Source organism: Gymnoscopelus braueri (assembly GCF_963280865.1).
Source record: "Gymnoscopelus braueri genome assembly, chromosome: 16".
Classification (NCBI taxonomy): Eukaryota; Metazoa; Chordata; class Actinopteri; order Myctophiformes; family Myctophidae; genus Gymnoscopelus; species Gymnoscopelus braueri.
The window spans coordinates 33685716-33705994 of record NC_137616.1 but is presented as its reverse complement, the minus strand read 5'-3'; the positions used below and the strand labels follow the sequence as shown (position 1 = coordinate 33705994).

The 20279-nt window shown below is 42.8% G+C and overlaps 1 protein-coding gene across 2 annotated transcripts in view; it reads right to left on the bottom strand.

Annotated features, from left to right (window-relative positions):
- Nucleotides 1-20279, bottom strand: part of ches1 (checkpoint suppressor 1) — an 87672-nt gene that overhangs the window by 21813 nt on the left and 45580 nt on the right. For both annotated transcript variants that reach the window (XM_080453320.1, XM_080453319.1), the window contains exon 3: nt 2258-2409. In XM_080453320.1, the coding sequence (XP_080309446.1) occupies nt 2258-2409 (152 nt within the window). The remainder of the gene's footprint in view (nt 1-2257; nt 2410-20279) is intronic.

Below are 20279 nucleotides of genomic sequence, written 5' to 3'. Positions count from 1 at the left end.
CGACTTTGGGCTTCTTTTTTGATCTAAAAATAGCTTCTTTTTATCTTCAAATAGCAGATCTATAAGCGTTGTGAGCTTATAGATCTGCTATTTTCAAATAGTCGTAGCCTAGTCGCTTCTTTTGGGCTCGTTTTCATAGACCTGGTTGCTTATTTCTCTCGCAGAATCTGGCAACGCTGGTCAGAGGAGGAGGAGAGACTTCGTAGCACATGATAGCAAATGAAGGGAGGATGTGGAGTCAACAGGTGAACCAAAGAACCACCGCATACATACAGCAGCAGCTGGCTACTGTATTTACTGTGAGGAGAAGAAGCTCCATGGAGACTGATGGGTCTCATTTTGTACCATTTTCTGATGGATCTCTCAAGTGTATCATTTTCCATTTGTATGTGTTAATATGGTTAAAGTGTCTGTGCCTCACAGATGTTGTTTTGGCCTGATGGGCTCCTTCTGGTATGTCAACAATATTAGATAGCAGGTTAACCTTTGTTGCCACACGGTTTTGTTGTTATAAACAATGTGCATAAATGTCACCACAACCCTGGTTGCCCAGTAAACGGAGCAAGTCGAGTCACAGTTGACGGCTGACGCGAGGACGCCAGGCGTAACCCCACGCTTGTGTATATAACTCTGTTTTTACATCATGCTTGCTCTCAACGAAGGCGGTCGCATTTTTTCTTCTCTCCCTATACCCTCTATCTCTCTCCCTCTCTACCTCACCTGGTGCGTCTCTCTACACTGTCTCCTCACAAAATTATCCGGAGTAAACATGGATATTGTAAGCTGGTCTGTCAACGCAACTGACAAAATCTTTTCAACAAGGAAAGTGGGTCCGGGGGAGCCCACCTGCCCGGACAGGACACTTGCGGCTGGGTATGTGATGGGTTCATCGTACATCGATAGGTGGAGGGTCGTCTGCCTATTTGGCATTATGATAACAGGTCTTTTGCTGATTGGCTTGAGCATTGCACTGGCGTATCGACTGCGTGTCATGATAATGGAGTTGGGCAAGGTGGTGGGAGCTCAGACTGTTGCGATTGTTGAACTGAAACGTGGCATGATTACCATCCTCGAGAAGCTCAAGCTGGACAATCACAAGATGGACAACATCCTGGAGGCGATCACTGACTTGAAATGTGTTGTGGATAACATCTCAGATGCGAGGAGACGCATATTGGACGTCATCGCGGAGAGACTCACTGCCCTGCAAGGCGAAGTGACTTTGTTGAGAGCCAAAATGGAGGGATAATCATTGTATTCCCTCGCTCTAAACGGATCGAATAAGGATTCATTTTGGACCCCTCCCCCCCCCCCTAACATTCCTCCGGTGGTTACAATGTCGAGAGAAGCCCCCCTGTGCAACCCCTACCCCCGCCCCGCTTCCTCATGGACACCTGTTGTTACTCCGGGTTGGGGCCGAATCAAGGACGTCTCCACAGCGCGAATAAGTTGCTGCGGCCCGTGACATTTCATTGTAACTTGTATTTGTATCTGTGAACAATGACAAATAAACCTCGATTGAGAAGAATATATCTGGTATCTCAATTTTCCGACACTTGTAAGATCTCTTCTCTGGAATAAACCCAAATACTATTTTAATAAGAAGAAGAATGTAATTAATTCACATCTGACCGATAGATATGGACTGGTATCTAATAGGAAAAAAATGAACTTAACAGAGACCGTATAGAGGATGGACAGAGAGAGAGAGAGAGAGAGAGAGAGAGAGAGAGAGAGAGAGAGAGAGAGAGAGAGGGAGAGGTGTGTCAATTTGTTAATGTGATCTAGGAATCTACTTATGTACATTATGGATTTATGTTCCTCTTTTTATTTTATTTTATGTTCACATTTTTCTTTCTTGTTAAAATGTATGTAAAAAAGAAAGGTATTAATAAGCTAAAAGCTTCTGCCTTTTTGATCAGGTTAAAAGAAAAAAATATTCTCACTGTCTCACTGTGCACAAAAAAAAAAAGTATCTAAATGCTGGGTGGGGGAGGCCAACAAAGAGTGTCCTGTCTGGGATCAGCCAGTGGTGGTTGTGGGAGGGGGTGGGGGGGGGGGGGGGCTGCTGTCGCCTGAGGTTATTTTTATAATCAATTAACAAGCGAGTCAGTCAGTCAATCAACAAACCAGTTAATCAATCAATCTTGTAAACATGCGATGTGTGCGTGGTTGCGTGCGTGTGCGTGTGTGTGTGTGTGTGTGTGTGTGCATGTGCGTGAGTGTGCGTGCGTGTGTGCGTGTGTGCGTGTGTTACCTGTGTTGGTGTGTGTGGACCAGACTGTGCGGTGAGGCGGAAGGGGTCACCAGTCCAGGGGAGTAGGGGTGGTACGGGGTCTTCTTCAGAGCCTGGATGAGGTTGTGTCTGTACTCTGGATCTATGGACCACAGGGAGCCTTTACCTATGCTCTGATGGGGGAGAGAGAGAGAGAGAGAGAGAGAGATGTTAAGTATCAGCTCTATAAAGCACATGGCAAACATAGCAGCACATTAACTTGAGAAAACCTTACCACACACACACACACACACACACACACACACACACACACACACACACACACACACACACACACACACACACACACACACACACACACACACACACACACACACACACACACACACACACACACACACACACACACACACGCGCCAAAGAGGAGGTTTATGGATGAGGTGAGAGAGAGAGACGACATGCAGGTGACAGGAGTCACAGAGGAAGACGCAGAAAACAGAACCAGATGGAAACACATGATCCGCTGTGATGACCGCGATGGGAATTCGCCGAAAGAAGAAGAGGTTAATTTCTCTGTGATTGCGTGTCTATGTGTCTCTCTGTGTGTGTGTGTGTGTGTGTGTGTGTGTGTGTGTGTGTGTCTGTGTGTCTGTGTGTGTGTGTAAATTTAATTTCAACAAACTAAAGTGTTTTTTTCACATGTAGTGTTTTGTTGTTTAATTCGTTTTAGTTAAATATAATAACCTTGGCATGCACACACACATGCATACCGTACACACATGCACACACACACACACACACCACTGCACTGCTGAGAACCTGAGGGGAAATAGCACATTCACCTCAACTTCTCCTCTATGCCAAAAGACAGCACCCTGCTCTGAGAACAAGCACGCAGGGCCTACAACACACACACACACACGCATGCACGCACGCACACACGCACGTACACACGCACACACACACGCACACACATTTTCGTTCATGCATACTCCGTGCTACTTCCGCTGAAAAGAGCACCATGTTTTTGTTTTTCCATCCAGACAGGGGTGAGTGTGTGTGTGTGTGTGTGTGTGTGTGTGTGTGTGTGTGTGTGTGTGTGTGTGTGTGTGTGTGTGTGTGTGTGTGTGTGTGTGTGTGTGTGTGTGTGTGTGTGTGTATGGGGGGGTTTACGACTCAAAACTTTTTTCCACTCCAGGGTGTATATTTAGATCAAAGCTCCCTCTAATGAAGCTGTCAGTTCCTGTGTGTTGGTGAAGCCAGCCAATAGATTAACGGGGAGGAACGGGCGTGAAAACATACTATCCCTTCGTACTCCGAGACCCCTCATCAGCTCTTTCATCTGTCCTGTCAAATGTGAGATGTGTGTGTGTGTGTGTGTGTGTGTGTGTGTGTGTGTGTGTGTGTGTGTGAGTGTTACTAAAATTGAAACTCTTCTGGCTCCATCTGAACCACACGTTTTGTTGTGCTGCGTGACAGGATGCAGGTAGAGGCATGAAAGAGGAGAGAAATTCCTGTTGTGGGGAATGCTGTTTCCCGTGCTTCAACGGTGTCCCTCTGTCGCCGTTATTGTCAGCCTATCAAGGCGTTTCTTACTGAGCAACAGCCTCTTTGGATGCGTTCCATTTGTCGGCCTGTCTATCTTTATTTTCTTTAAAGTGCTGGTGCCATGGTTTTGCACTTTTTCAGTTTTTTCATGTGTCTATGAGGTTGATAGAACTTCATTAAGCCCCCTGGTGGGTTTTTTATGGTGTTTTATGTCTTCTCTGACTATTTTGAGTTTCTACCTGGAGGCTGAAACCTTGAGGGTCAAACGTGCCAATAGAAAAACAGCCCTTTAGTGACATAGTACAAATATACCCTCCCCCTCATTATCATAACACAACAGGTGTGGGCATGAGGAGGAGGAGGGACTAGGACAGGTGGGTGGTGCTAAGGTGGTGGAGGAGGTGCTAAGGTGAGAACCAGGTATACTTAATGAACTGGAGGCGTGTCCACATAAAAACATAATTTTAACAATTTCTGTACACTTTTTTGAAAAAAATCTTCCTCCTAGTATAACCATAATACCTGATGATTATGTTTTAGGGGGGGGGGGGGATCACTGAAAATCACGGCACGCCGTCTTTAATTTTCTCCCAATTTCTGGGGATTCTACAAATTCTGGGGATTCTACAAATGTCTTCTAAATCCTAAATGTCAAGGACCACCCACAATGATATGTACTGTATTTGCCCGCCGACCCCCCATCTCACAATATGTTGTTCCAGGGACCACCCCCAGAAGCAAAGATTTTAGTTACAAATGTTCGCTTTAAAATAAATATATATATATTCAAAGATTTGCAAAAAAAAACACATGTTTTTTCAAAGATAGCAGATCTACAAGCTCATTGCGCGGTGAGCTTGTATATATTATATGTAGCCTGCGAGTTAGTTCTGGCAGCATACACTCGAGAGAGATTCTATGGGGCTGTTTACAGCATCATGCAGACCCATACAGTACGTCATACTCTGACGTGGCAGTCAGCTGTCCAATCGGGCGGGTTATTTAAGCTCACCTTCATCTGTGTTCTGTCTGCTTTGTGTTTCATAGGTGTTGTCATGCAGCGTTTACTCCCACCACCACCCCAGCACCACCAGTGGGCTCTGCTATTGGTTCTGTTCCCCATGGGGGGTTGTTATGTATATATATCTCCCTGCTCTTAAAGGTTAATGATGGTTGTCTTAATTATGCTGAGCAGGGAGAAAAATGTAGCAGAGCCTGAACGCTAAAATATATTACATCCACTCTTGTATTCTCATTCTATAATATTGTTTCATATATTTGGTCTGTAATATTGGTTCAATCTATTCGTGAGTTATCTGACAGAACTGCTATTGTTGAATAGCCCTGACACTGGTGCTTTTCCGGATTGAATGGGTTAATGCCGATTCTCTCCCCCCTCGTGTGTATTAGTTCCTGCCTCTCTGCCAACTCCTTCTTGTCGTGGTCTGGGGAGGAGGGTGCAGAACAACCACACGTCCTCTGGTACACACAGAGTCACCAGCTGCTTCCCTTCACTTGACAGTGAGGCGTTTTATCACTGGGAGGGTGCAATAACCTGTGCAGAGGAACATGCTATCCCTCCCATTCCGCTCCCTACTGAACAGGAGGACACCCTGACCACGTCTCTGCTTATCGCGGGGTATATAGTTCCGCTACCACACCTCCCCACCCCGCAAAAATAAATGTAAACATTATTGGACTCCATTAAGTCTCGAAGCAGTTACGCTGTAATACCAGTGCTAGAAAAAGTACTCAAATGTTTTACTTAAGTAAAAGTATCAATACCGCAACGTAGAAGTACTTCTAAAAGTCCGTAATTCAAAATTGACTTGAGTAAAAGTACAAAAGTATTGGCATCAAAATGTACTTAAAAGTATCAAAAGTAGAAGTACTAAAATGTTTCAAAATAGCAGATCTACAAGCTCACAACGCGTCGCGGTGCGACGCGTTGTGAGCTTGTAGATCGGCTATTTTCAAATAGCCTAGGTATAAGATAGGGCTAAAGTGGTTAATGTATGTTTCATAATGTAATCATTTATATCTGCAAAGTAACTAGTAACTAAAGTTTCAAATAATTGTAGTGGAGTAAAAGTACAATATTTGCCTCTGAGATGTAGTGGAGTAAAAGTATAGACAATTGCAAATACTCTAGTAAAGTAAAAAATACCTCAAAATTGTACTTAAGTACATGTACTTAGTTACTTTACACCATTGCTTATCACAGGGTATAGTTCCGCTACCACATCTCCCCATCCCGCACAAAAATTTAAACATTATTGGACTTCATGAAGTCTCGAAGCAGTTACTCTGTAATACACATCTTGGGGGATGTTTAGACCATTGGAGTAATATCTAGTCATATCAACACTGCGTTACAAATATAAACTTCAGTTTTGCTCCATAAAACCAACGTTGCGAAACATTAATCCACGACTTCAGAGAGGGTTGATGGAAATCATTTGTGATTTTTAGATTAGAGCATAGGCCTATTTAATCGCGCAGTGGATATATTTTCACAACACAAATGCCTGCTGCTTCGATGAAGACGAGTCGGTTAACGAGGCTTATTGAAAACAGCTGAGAAACCTGTGCATTCAACCACATGGAAAAGTAGTGCATGTAATTAGACAGATGCCAGGTTCATTTGTTGACCTGACATCCTATAGTTTTCAATGTCCAGATTATACATTTTTTGATATTACTGTTTAGACTGATGATAGGTTCTTGGTTTACCTATGATCCTAGATTACTATCTCTATGCATTTGATGTATTACCTTGTGTTTTTACCTAAATTACTGTAAATGACTCTGGATTAAGAGCGTCTGTTAAATGACTAAATTGTAAATTGACACTGTTCGGCCTCCTCTGACGGCTTCCCACCTATGGACACAGACAATTCATTGTTTGGAGCGCCCGGGCCAAGCCAGAGGCACCGCGGAGGAACCAAACCCCAGTCTCCATGACGGTGGGCTGTAACTGTACCGGACGCACCCGACCCGTTTGTCTACCTGTCCATTTGCATATTGTTGCTGTCGGGCAGAAGCCCTACATGATCACACTACAGCGTCACACCAAAGCATCAAAAGTAGCAGATCTACAAGCTCGAAACGTGGCGTGAAGTGACGCGTTTTGAGCTTGTCGATCTGCTACTTTTGCTGTTTTGGAATTTGACTCCTGACAAGTAACAGTTTTGGACATATGAGGTTTCCACCCGACAGAGACGATATCTGTCTATTTGTCCATCTTAGTTATATCGCCCACCGGGCTTTGTAAGTATACCGACAATGTCTGTACTTATAATGCCCAATGGTGCTGATACGGCTCTGCAGTGGTGATTTATCTAACGTTTAATAAGTACTGTGGTGGTACGGCTCAAAGTTATACGCCTGGCCGTGGACAAAACAAAGGAATGAAAAGTGCATACGCTGTTTACTTCTCAGACATCTCTGTCTTCGCTGTCTGGATTCTTACATTAGTATGTCTGTCCTCTCCTCAACAGTCCATATGTTTAGCTGCGTGTGTGTGTGTGTGTGTGTGTGTGTGTGTGTGTGTGTGTGTGTGTGTGTGTGTGTGTGTGTGTGAGTGTGTGTGTACACGCTATATACGGTATGTGTGCCTGCCCTCAGTTCCCTGCGGAGTGTGATATTACCCAGCGTGCACTGCTCCTGGGGGCGCTTCTATAACTGCCAGCAACGCCTCTCCTGGAGAGCACAATATTACACACACACACAGACTGTACACTTACCCCCACAGAGGTGACCCCCACTGGGCCAAATTTCCCTCTGCACCCCTCCAACCCCAACAGTCCATCTCTGTATGTCTGTGCGCGTCTGTGTGTGTGTGTGTGTGTGTGTGTGTGTGTGCGTGTGTGCGTGTGTGTGTGTGTGTGTGAGCGCGTCTCCCTGCCGCCTGCCCGCCTGCCAGCCGATTAAATCAATGCTTTCTACAGAAGCGCTGTCTGCCGGTCTCCCGCCATCGCCAAACGGCGGAGGCCAATCAGAATGCTCCCTCTCTAATCCCCCCATACCCCCGCCCCCCCCCCCCCTCTCCACCACTCCCGGTCGATAGGCCAATCACGGGCCGGGACTCACAGGAAGGTTCTGTCACCTGGGTTATAGCGCGGTCTCCTTGGAAACAAGGCAACAGGCTATACAGCGGGGGGGTCAGCAGTCTGTTCTCAACCTTCTCTGGATCAGGGCCCACCTTGGAAATCTTGAAAGTGTTGGCGGCCCAGATGGGTGGCCAGATGGGTGGGCCGTGTGCCATTTTCAGAGCCTGTTTTATTTTAATGATCAATCGATCGACTGTGCTTGGATCAACGGAACCGGCGTGGTATAATTTAAAGGAGAATTTCGCCCAATCCGTTTCCTTACCTTTATTATGATGTTATGATATCCTAGGATGAGTGGTACTGTACAGAAATTTCATAACTCAATAACGGGTCCGCTGCAGTTAAAAATCCGCACCTGTGGTGCTTGCTTTAAATCGCGTGTTTTAATAGCTTTTTTAAAAGTTTTTTCGCGAGAGATCTGATGTTTATAGCGACACAACACTATACAACGTGTCGCTCTTGAATGTCCCTCACCGTAAGCCGCTCTTATGCGACACTTCCGGCGCCTGACCGAAAATAAACAATAGAATAAATAGATCATTTTTACTGGTCTATGTGTATTTAAGCATACGGTGGTCAGGGTCAACACACACACACACACACGTGTCAACACAGAGGTCACATTTACTCCTGCGGTGGCAACACATACTGCACACAGCTGGAATGTGTCCCCTATAGAGTCACAGTGTGCTACTGTTTGCCACACACTGAGCAATACTATTTACTATTTACTATTTTGGCATTTAGCAGACACTCTCAATCCAGAGCGACTTACAGTAAGCAAGGTAAACACGTCAAATGCAGTTGTGGAAAAAGTACTCACATTTGTTACCTGAGTAAAAGTATCAATACTGCAATGCAGAAATACTCTGTTACAAGTAAAAGTACTCATTATGCAGAATGTCCCATTTCACAAGTTTAAAAAAAAATCTTTTGAAAATAGCAGATCTACAAGTCACAATGCCTCGCATCGCGACGCATTGTGAGCTTGTAGATCTGCTATTTTCAAATGACCGAAATGTATATAGGGCTGAAGTGGTTAATGTATGTTTTGTAATACAGTAATAATCCAAATCTACAAAGTAACGTGTAACTAAAGTTTTCAAATAATTACAGTGGTGTAAAATTACAATATTTGCCTCTGAGATTAGTAGTGGAGTAGAAGTAAAAGTACTGAAAATTTGAACTACTCCAGTAAAGTAAAAATACCTCAAAGCTGTACTTAAGTACAGTACTTAGAGTAAAACTGATCAAATCCACAGTAATCTAGGATCATAGGTAAACCAAGAACCTATCATAGTCTAAACAGTATAATACCAACAAATATATAATCTGTACATTGAAACCCTACAAACTATAGGATGCCAGGTCAACGAATGAAGCTGGCATCTGTCTACAGTACATAACATGCTATCTAAATTACATTCCAACCTTTGCATAAGCCGTCAAGGTCGTCAATAAGGGCTTATAGGCACCTTGCTCAATGATAACCTTGACAACAGTTGCTCCTGCACATATATACAGTAGATCCCACAGCCCTTCTGGCTCAATATCCTTCCCCCAGGCTCTGGTACAGTATACCTAGAGCATGTGTTGTCAAACCCATTTTACGTCTCGACATCACAACGTGCCATCATGCATCAGGGTTACTCTTGTCTGTTTGCGCGCATGCATGTTCCCAATGCTGAAAGGCACGGATGCCATGGCTTAACCCATTCAGACCGGCGGGAACGCATCTGTGTGTCATTTTTCGATTTCTTTGGGCTATTCAAAAATAGCAGATATACAAGCTCATAGGAGCTTGTAGATCTGCTTTTAAACAATGAAAATGTGTGAAAATCTTTGAATATATATATTTTTAAAGCATGTGTGACTCAAATCTTTGCTTCTGGGGATTCTACAAATGTCTTCCAAACAGTTTTATTTATTTTTAAACGTATTTTGCTATAATATCAGTGGTTCTCAAAAAAAATATGTATTTGGTCGTGGACCCCCATCTCAAAATATTTTGTTCCAGAGACCCCCAGAAGTTGTAAAAGAGTTAAAAATGTTCACTTTAAAAAAAAATATATTTATTCAAAGATTTGCACAGATTTTCCACGATTTTTCAAAAATAGCAGATCTACAAGTTCGTATAGCTATGAGCTTGTATATCTGCTATTTTTGAATAGCCAAAGAAATCTAAAAATGACACACAGATGCGTTCCCGGTCTTAAAGGGTTAATATTCTGTCACCTGACACAAAACATGATGGATAGCATTCTTAGGCTTAGTGATTTCAGTTCTAGGACTAAATGATGGGGATGTTTATGACGTCGTCTCTGTCGGGTGGAAACCTCATATGTCCAAAAGTGTTATACTTTTCAGGATTCAAATTCAAAAACAACAAAAGCAGCAGATCGACAGGCTCAAATCGAGCTTGTGGATCTGCTACTTTTGATGCTTTTGTGTGACGCTAGGGCGTTAATTTGCGGGGAAACAGAAAAGGCTAGAATATGGCGATAAGAGGTTTCTGCCCGACAGCAACGATCTATTCGCTAAGGCGATCACACTAATGTTATCTTCACTTCTTATTGTCTTTATTCCACCCGTTTTTGACCATTAACTAGTCCTCCATACTTTTAGCTAGAAACTCCGTTCCAGCCTGGACCGCTACGCCAGGGAAAAAAAAGAGAAAAAAAGGAACTCTGTTCCAATCTACAACGTTCTAACCTGACTCCGCCAGTTGGAACAAGCTTACTTTTAACAACTTTAACACCTTTAACACCGTTAAAACCTTTAACACCTTTAAAACCTCTAACACCTTTAAAACCTTTAACACCTTTAAAACCTTTAAAACCTTTGAAACCTTTGAAACCTTTGAAACCTTTAAAACCTTTAACACTGTTAAAACCTTTAACACTACTAATGCTTTAATACCTTTAACACTATCAGTACTTAATACTATCAACATTCTTAGCGATCCCACACTGTTTCTTCAGGAACAGTACTTTCTAGTTTGCATTTCATATTGTCAGGAGCTCGCTGCCTGCAGTGTCCAACAGCCTTTCAGCGTGTCTATGGTGTATGACAGTCAGTGAGTGTTGTTAATAATATGGTTCTCAGAAGCCTGGTGGTCTATAAATGTCCTGAAACATTTTGTTGTTAACATGAGGCTTGGCATTTGGTAGTGTACCACTATTGATTTTGCACAAAAATACATAGAAGCCATGTCAGTGTAACACATTCCCACATGTCTCCAAACACACGCACGTCTTACAAAATAACACATTCAGATGAAAGAGAAAAAAATTATGAATGGAAACATTCATCATTCACACATACACAAATCTGACTGCAAGTTTGGTGAATGAGGTTGAATGAATGTATGGGCCAAATTGATATGTATTTGGCCATGGACCCCCATCTGAAAATGTTTTGCTCCAGGGACCCTCAGAAGAGAAGACTTATGTAAAAAAAATCACACCCTGTGTGAAGTGGGCGGTGTCTTGCTAGCTAATCACAATACTGAATGGAGTCAACCAATCATGTACAAGAGATAAATACATTTATTGAAACACTCTTTATGATGGACGAAACCATAACTTTAAAAAAACAAAATAATGTTTTTTTTTAAAGTTATGGTTTCTTATATAGGGCTATGCACATGTGTCATGTGACACTGGCCAATCACAGTCCTGAATAGATTGTGATTGGCCAATCACAGCGCAGGATAATTGTACAAATTTCCAAACCTCACTTATAGGGGCGGTTTCACTGCCCAAGATAATTGTACAAATCTCCAAACCTCACTTACAGGGGCGGTTTCACCGCCCAAAAAAAGCAGATGTACAAGCTCGCAATTGTGCTCGCGCTGTGAAGTTGTAGATCTGCTATTTTTGAATAGCCAACGTATAAATGGATAACGTGGTTAAAATGATTGTGATATTACTGTACATTAACCACTTTTGCTGGGGACCCCCTGGGAACCCCCCCCCCCCCCCCCCCCCTCCAAGGACCCCACTTTGAGAACCAATGCTGTATCCAACTTTGACACTCAGGTGACAGCTTGGTCCAAATGAAATCCACTTTGCGGGATTTCATCACTCAATGTGGCTGCATGCGGCAGAAGGTGGGTAAGCATGATGAAAGTGCTGGGGGAATGACGTACACAACTGTACACAGGACTTCCCGACATGCGTACAGGTGCTTACACACAGCGGGCGGTGGGTTAACCTACCGCCTCCACAGTTTTTGAAGTATGCCAGCTTTTTGCCAGCAGGGTAGCGGCGAGATGAGAGAGTGGCTGCCACACTTGATCATACTACATACAGTACATCGTCACACAAAAGTAGCAGATGCACAAGCTCGAAACGCAGGCAAGAAGTGGCACGTTTTGAGCTTGTAAATCTGCTACATTTGCTGTTTTTCTTTATTTGAATCCTGAAAAGTAACAGTTTTGGACAGGTTTCAAACCCGACAGAGACGATATACTGTCGATTTTTGTTAATAACGTTATATTTATTTTCCTAATTCTTTTTCTAACCCAAAATCATCCCATGTTCTGGATTGGACGCCGTCACAGGCCGACGACAGCCCTGACCTGAGGAAACCGCAGCCTTGGAAGATTCAAGCGTCCGATTGCAACACAGCAAACCCGATACTCTGGATGTCCAGCTATTTGTGTCTCTCTTGTCTTTATTGCTTCCTTTCCACCGTTCCTTTGACCCAATCAGATAGTTTTTCTCATGGGAAGAAGAGCAGAGATTTGGCCGCCCTTCTTCTGCACGGCACGCTAAGCCTCAGAGTGCCCCAGGCGTTACTGTAGTGTCATTAGCATTATCACTCCTCTAATTGTGCAACGCACAACAGCCTTGTTAGAAAGAAATTGGGCCTCTTCTTCCTTACTTCCTTCATAGGTGATACTAATGAAGGCTCTGTTCCATTCTGGTCAAACAGAGTCAGGGTGCTGATATTGTGCATGTTGGCTCACTGGAAACACTCTGCTACACCAGTGGGTCTCAAAGTGTGGTCCAGGTACCCTCATGGTTCCTTGAGGGGGTTCCAAATGGCCCCTTACGGGTGTGTAACTGAGAGTGTACACAGGGGACCCTTTGGTTCCATTTGTACACTTTCAGAGTTATGGGGGTCCTTGAAATTAAAAAAGTTTGAGAACCACTGTGCTACACCAAAATGGAACAGAGCCTTCATTAGTATCATAGGCAGGGGTGGACTGGCCATTTGGCGTACCGGGCAAATGCCCGGTGGGCCGCGGGCCAGTGGGCCGCTGGGCCACCCAAAAAAAAAAAAAAAAAAAAAAATTTTTTTTTTTTTTTTTTTTTTTTTTTTTTTTAATAAAATATTTTTGCTCCCGTTTTAGGATTATTACGGTCATTTCAGGGTCGTGTGGCCCAATTATTAGTTACGTTAATGTTTGGGCTGGGATGCTTTCCAGCAGGGGCCTCAGTGCGGCTGCAGAGTTCATGTGCAGGGCTGGGCTGAAACAACCCCCCCCCCCCCCCCCCCCCCCCCCCGTTGACAAAACGGTCCGGGGGGTGGTGGGCCGGTCCGGACCAAAATGCCAGGGCTGAATTTTGGTCCCAGTCCGGCCCTGATCATAGGTAACACTATTCCAATATGGCTGCTGTGCATAGAGCTTATTGTCCTTTCCGTAAGAAATGTAATATCAGACCTGACTAAAAACGTAATGATTACTATTGTGTGTGCTGTCATACGAGTTAACACTCAAATATTTTTTCTTTTCTTAACCATTTAACAGGATGAATTTAAGTGTGTTTTCTCTTGGCATATAGAGAGGTACAGCTTCAGATAACGGCATGTGCCAAGAACATTTTTTAACTGACTTTATACAAGCTGTGTGCGGTAGTTATTAATAGCCGTTTGTAGACTTAAGAGACTGAGGGAGCAGCAGGACCCCAGCCCCTCCACTGTGTGTCTGTCTGTCCACACAACCTCTACCGTTTTACAATGAGCAACTCTGGAGAACACGCACGCGCGCGCGCGCGCACACACACACACACACACACACACACACACACACACACACACACACACACACACACACACACACACACACACACACACACACATACACAAATATTGTACCCAGGTACATACAGTACATGAATGAAAAACAAAGAACAGATGAGCGCAGAAAGAAAGTAACGATAAAAGACAGAACAGAGAGAGAGAGAGAGAGAGAGAGAGAGAGAGAGAGAGAGAGACAAGGACAAAAGCCAAGATAGACAGAGATCAAAAGACAGAGAGGGGTGAAACGAGAATAACACAGAGAGCGACAGACAGGGAGAGAGAAAAGAGAGAGAGAGAGGCAGGGTGAGAGACACAGAGGGAAAGAGGGAGAAAGTGAGACAGAAAGAGAGAGAGAGAGAGAGAGAGAGAAAGGGAGGGAGTTGATTGTGTGTGTGTTGCCAACATCTGTTTCCTGTGTTATATAAGCTGTGGAGGCCGGCCTCTCCCTCTCTGGGAAATAGGAGATATTACAAAAGTCCTGGTGCCTGTGACTGACCCTAATGCCACATCTAAACATCACACTACCACTACTACTGTATGTGACCCTAATGCTACATCTAAACATCACACTATACTACTACTGTATGTGACCCTAATGCTACATCTAAACATCACACTATACTACTACTGTATGTGACCCTAATGCTACATCTAAACATCACACTACCACTACTACTGTATGTGACCCTAATGCTACATCTAAACATCACACTACCACTACTACTGTATGTGACCCTAATGCTACATCTAAACATCACACTATACTACTACTGTATGTGACCCTAATGCTACATCTAAACATCACACTATACTACTACTGTATGTGACCCTAATGCTACATCTAAACATCACACTACCACTACTACTGTATGTGACCCTAATGCTACATCTAAACATCACACTATACTACTACTGTATGTGACCCTTATGCTACATCTAAACATCACACTATACTACTACTGTATGTGACCCTAATGCTACATCTAAACATCACACTATACTACTACTGTATGTGACCCTAATGCTACATCTAAACATCACACTATACTACTGTATGTGACCCTAATGCTACATCTAAACATCACACTATACTACTGTATGTGACTGACTCTTATGCTACATCTAAACATCACACTATACTGTATGTGACCCTTATGCTACATCTAAACATCACACTATACTACTACTGTATGTGACTGACTCTTATGCTACATCTAAACATCACACTATACTGTATGTGACTGACTCTTATGCTACATCTAAACATCACACTATACTACTACTGTATGTGACTGACTCTTATGCTACATCTAAACATCACACTATACTGTATGTGACTGACTCTTATGCTACATCTAAACATCACACTATACTACTACTGTATGTGACTGACTCTTATGCTACATCTAAACATCACACTACTACTGTATGTGACTGACTCTTATGCTACATCTAAACATCACACTATACTACTACTGTATGTGACTGACTCTTATGCTACATCTAAACATCACACTATACTACTACTGTATGTGACTGACTCTTATGCTACATCTAAACATCACACTATACTACTACTGTATGTGACTGACTCTTATGCTACATCTAAACATCACACTATACTACTACTGTATGTGACTGACTCTTATGCTACATCTAAACATCACACTATACTACTACTGTATGTGACTGACTCTTATGCTACATCTAAACATCACACTATACTACTACTGTATGTGACTGACTCTTATGCTACATCTAAACATCACACTATACTACTGTATGTGACCCTAATGCTACATCTAAACATCACACTATACTACTGTATGTGACCCTTATGCTACATCTAAACATCACACTATACTACTGTATGTGACCCTAATGCTACATCTAAACATCACACTATACTACTGTATGTGACCCTAATGCTACATCTAAACATCACACTATACTACTGTATGTGACCCTAATGCTACATCTAAACATCACACTATACTACTGTATGTGACTGACTCTTATGCTACATCTAAACATCACACTATACTACTGTATGTGACTGACTCTTATGCTACATCTAAACATCACACTATACTACTGTATGTGACCCTAATGCTACATCTAAACATCACACTATACTACTGTATGTGACCCTTATGCTACATCTAAACATCACACTATACTACTGTATGTGACCCTAATGCTACATCTAAACATCACACTATACTACTGTATGTGACCCTAATGCTACATCTAAACATCACACTATACTACTGTATGTGACCCTTATGCTACATCTAAACATCACACTATACTACTGTATGTGACCCTAATGCTACATCTAAACATCACACTATACTACTGTATGTGACCCTAATGCTACATCTAAACATCACACTATACTACTGTATGTGACCCTAATGCTACATCTAAACATCACACTATACTACTGTATGTGACCCTAATGCTACATCTAAACATCACACTATACTACTGTATGTGACCCTTATGCTACATCTAAACATCACACTATACTACTGTATGTGACCCTAATGCTACATCTAAACATCACACTATACTACTGTATGTGACCCTAATGCTACATCTAAACATCACACTATACTACTGTATGTGACCCTAATGCTACATCTAAACATCACACTATACTACTGTATGTGACCCTTATGCTACATCTAAACATCACACTATACTACTGTATGTGACCCTAATGCTACATCTAAACATCACACTATACTACTGTATGTGACCCTTATGCTACATCTAAACATCACACTATACTACTGTATGTGACCCTAATGCTACATCTAAACATCACACTATACTACTGTATGTGACCCTAATGCTACATCTAAACATCACACTATACTACTGTATGTGACCCTAATGCTACATGTAAACATCACACTATACTACTGTATGTGACCCTTATGCTACATCTAAACATCACACTATACTACTGTATGTGACCCTAATGCTACATCTAAACATCACACTATACTACTGTATGTGACCCTAATGCTACATCTAAACATCACACTATACTACTGTATGTGACCCTAATGCTACATCTAAACATCACACTATACTACTGTATGTGACCCTAATGCTACATCTAAACATCACACTATACTACTGTATGTGACCCTAATGCTACATCTAAACATCACACTATACTACTGTATGTGACCCTAATGCTACATCTAAACATCACACTATACTACTGTATGTGACCCTTATGCTACATCTAAACATCACACTACCACCCCTACTGTACATTACTAACACAGACATCAATGCACCAGTACTGACACTCCAGCAATGGACACTCAACACAACAATCACACATCACGCACACGCACACAAATTCTGTCGCAATTTAGACGTGTCATCCCAGACAGTTTTGATGTCTGAAATGATCAGAACACGACCATACACATAACACACACACACACACACACCCACACGCACACTCTGTTCAATGAGGAATTACTTCTTCTTTTTTCTCTTTCTTGAGGAGGTCCACTCTCAAAGAAATCCCATGTAACTACCACCCCCCACTGTGCCATTATCAGTAATATCAACTCCTCCTCCAGCACTAATACTGCACCAATTACGTACGTATTTAATTACCATTAACCGTGGTTGTCGACATAAAACATGACTTTAACCATCATGCAGGCCACCGCGAGCACAGGAAGTGAATGGTGTACTGTCAACGCGGGCAGGATTAAACAAGACATAATATGTTAATGGACACCGCTTTCAGATGGATACTGGTGAAAGATGCAGCCATTCAGCTACCACTAAGTCTAATGTAGAAGCACACAGAAACACGCCCAGCATCGCAGTAAGAGGCTTACTTTGCCCGATGCGTTTTCACGTACCGGGAATTCCTCTTAATGTATGGCACTTAGCAGAGGCATTTTAATCTAAAGTCTCTCAACTTACTCTACCATGACAGCATGCATTTCAGCATACATCCTACTCACTCTGGTAGTGTGTTAACTGTTTACAGCTTTTTTTTGTTGTGGCCAAGGACCCCTTAGCTAAGACAGAGATGAAGCAGGGACCCCCACTACATATTGAATAAGATGGTATCGCTGATTAAAAATGTTCTTACATTTCATTACACATTATCATCATCATCCGTTTTTTACGTCTGGAGACTCCCGTCCAGGACAGGCTTCAGACGCGCCTCCTCAGGAGACTTGGCTCAGATCTGAACCCATATGATTTGGCGTTAGGAACCCGTTGCGACCGCATGCCCAAGCTGACGTCGACCTAAGGCAGGGTTCAAACTCACGGCCATCCGCACGAAAGGCGTGTTATATTTTCTATAAATGTGTTGGACACATTTAACCACTTAAACCCTCAATACTTAGTAAACTTGACCATTGGCTCTGTACTTGGCCAGCCCTTTTTTCCCTCTAGATCAAAACCTCTTCACCGAAAATAGGACGATCTAAGCTCACAACGTGCTGTGAGGCGCGTTCACCCCAGAATAGGGATGCTAGGGTTCATGTTTTTGATGTAAAATCAAAAAAATAAAGAAGGTTCCTATCACACAAAGATTTGGCGGCCCCCTGTAGTAACTCTGAGGACCCCCTAGGGGTCCTGGACCCCCTGTTGAAGACCCCTGTTGTACAACAGCTGTAGCTGCAATATGCAGCACATGATGTGAGTCACCTCTATACACGTACAGAGGTGGGAGAGATGACATTTAAGTGCTGGTACTCCTCGCCATTTCACTGTGTTTTTTGTATGTGATGAAACAGCAACGTTTGATACTGAGAACCTCCCCTCCCTGTGAGCTTGTAGATCTGCTAATAAAATAGATAAAAAGGTTTGACACATTTTGACATATTTGAGTTTACTCAAGTCAAACTTTTAATACAGGCCTTGTACTCGTAACTGAGTATTTCTTATATTGTGATATGATATCGTTACTTTGTCTTAAGTAAACCACATTTGAGTACTTCTTCCTCCACTGAAAACTAGTATACAGTTGAATAGTATAGTGTGGACAGCGTTGCCATGTCCGCTTATTATAAGCGACTTTGGCCTTGTTTTTCTGTAAAGTCGCTTGTAAATATTGGTAGTTTGCGGGTTGCAGTTTCTTGGACTTGTTTCCTAAGTGTAGTTGCTTATTTGGGCTTGCTTCTCAAACATTTTCGTGTCAAGGACCCCAAATTAATAGGTATTTGTCCACGGACCCCCATCTGAAAATATATCGAGATATTGAGATTTCCGTGTGCTCATGTGGCCAAGTCAATTCTTTTGGGCTTGTTTTCATAGACCTGGTTGCTTATTTCTCTCACACAATCTGGCAACACTGACTGTGGACCAGATTAAGGTTTGAGCTATACCCTTACTAAACCCGAACTATTTTCAGCCAGACCATTAGCTTAAAATATGCAGTTGCAATGTTTCCTATGACATTTTGTCACTTGGTTTCATGACACCACATATGATCCGTTTTCCGGCCTGAAACAAACGCTATTCATCCCATTACACTTCGTTCTATGGTACATACACTTTTTGCCCGCTACATATTTCTGTCACTGTTCCAAGTCTGTTCCTGGTTTTTAATTTAGGTTTTAGGTGGGGTTTTTATTGCAAACGTCGCAGCAATAAAAAACCCTGCGTCTCTCTCTAGTCCATTCTCAATTTTGTGATGGAAAAAAGTACTAATGCTAATAGCCTATTCGGTCCATTACCATTTGTATTTTTGCATTATTCAAGTTATTCACTCTAAGAGCGGTTTGTTTAAGGGGGAATTTTTAGTCAAACAGCTGCGTGCGCGCACACACGCACACATGCACACACGCACGCACACACACACACACACACGCATACACACACACACGCATACACACACACTTCCTTCGCATTTCTCTCGAGCAGCGGTGGTAATTTGGAGCCTGAGGAGGCCTGCTGGGTCAAGAACAAACACGGCAGCCTGATGTGTAACGAGAATCTGTGAACAAAAAGGTTTGGTTTGGTAACAGAGTGAGAATTAAGGCATAATATCAGTGGTGAACAGCACTTCTCTGGAGAGGGCAGGGTTAAGTGAGAGGTTACGGCACACAGAAAAAAAAACATGGTGTGCTTTCCATTACAAAACTGCCTGTTCTTCTCTCCGCTCTGATTTCATAAGAGGCTTTTGAGTGATATATTACTCTGTGTGTGCGTGTGAGCGTGCGCACGCGCGCGCGAGTGTGTGTGTGTGTGTGTGTGAGGACACTTGTCATTAAGGCATGTCATTCAGCACGCACAAGAATCCTGTTTGTAAACAACGCCATGGCAACCGTGGGGACTCGCGCTCTCTCACGCAT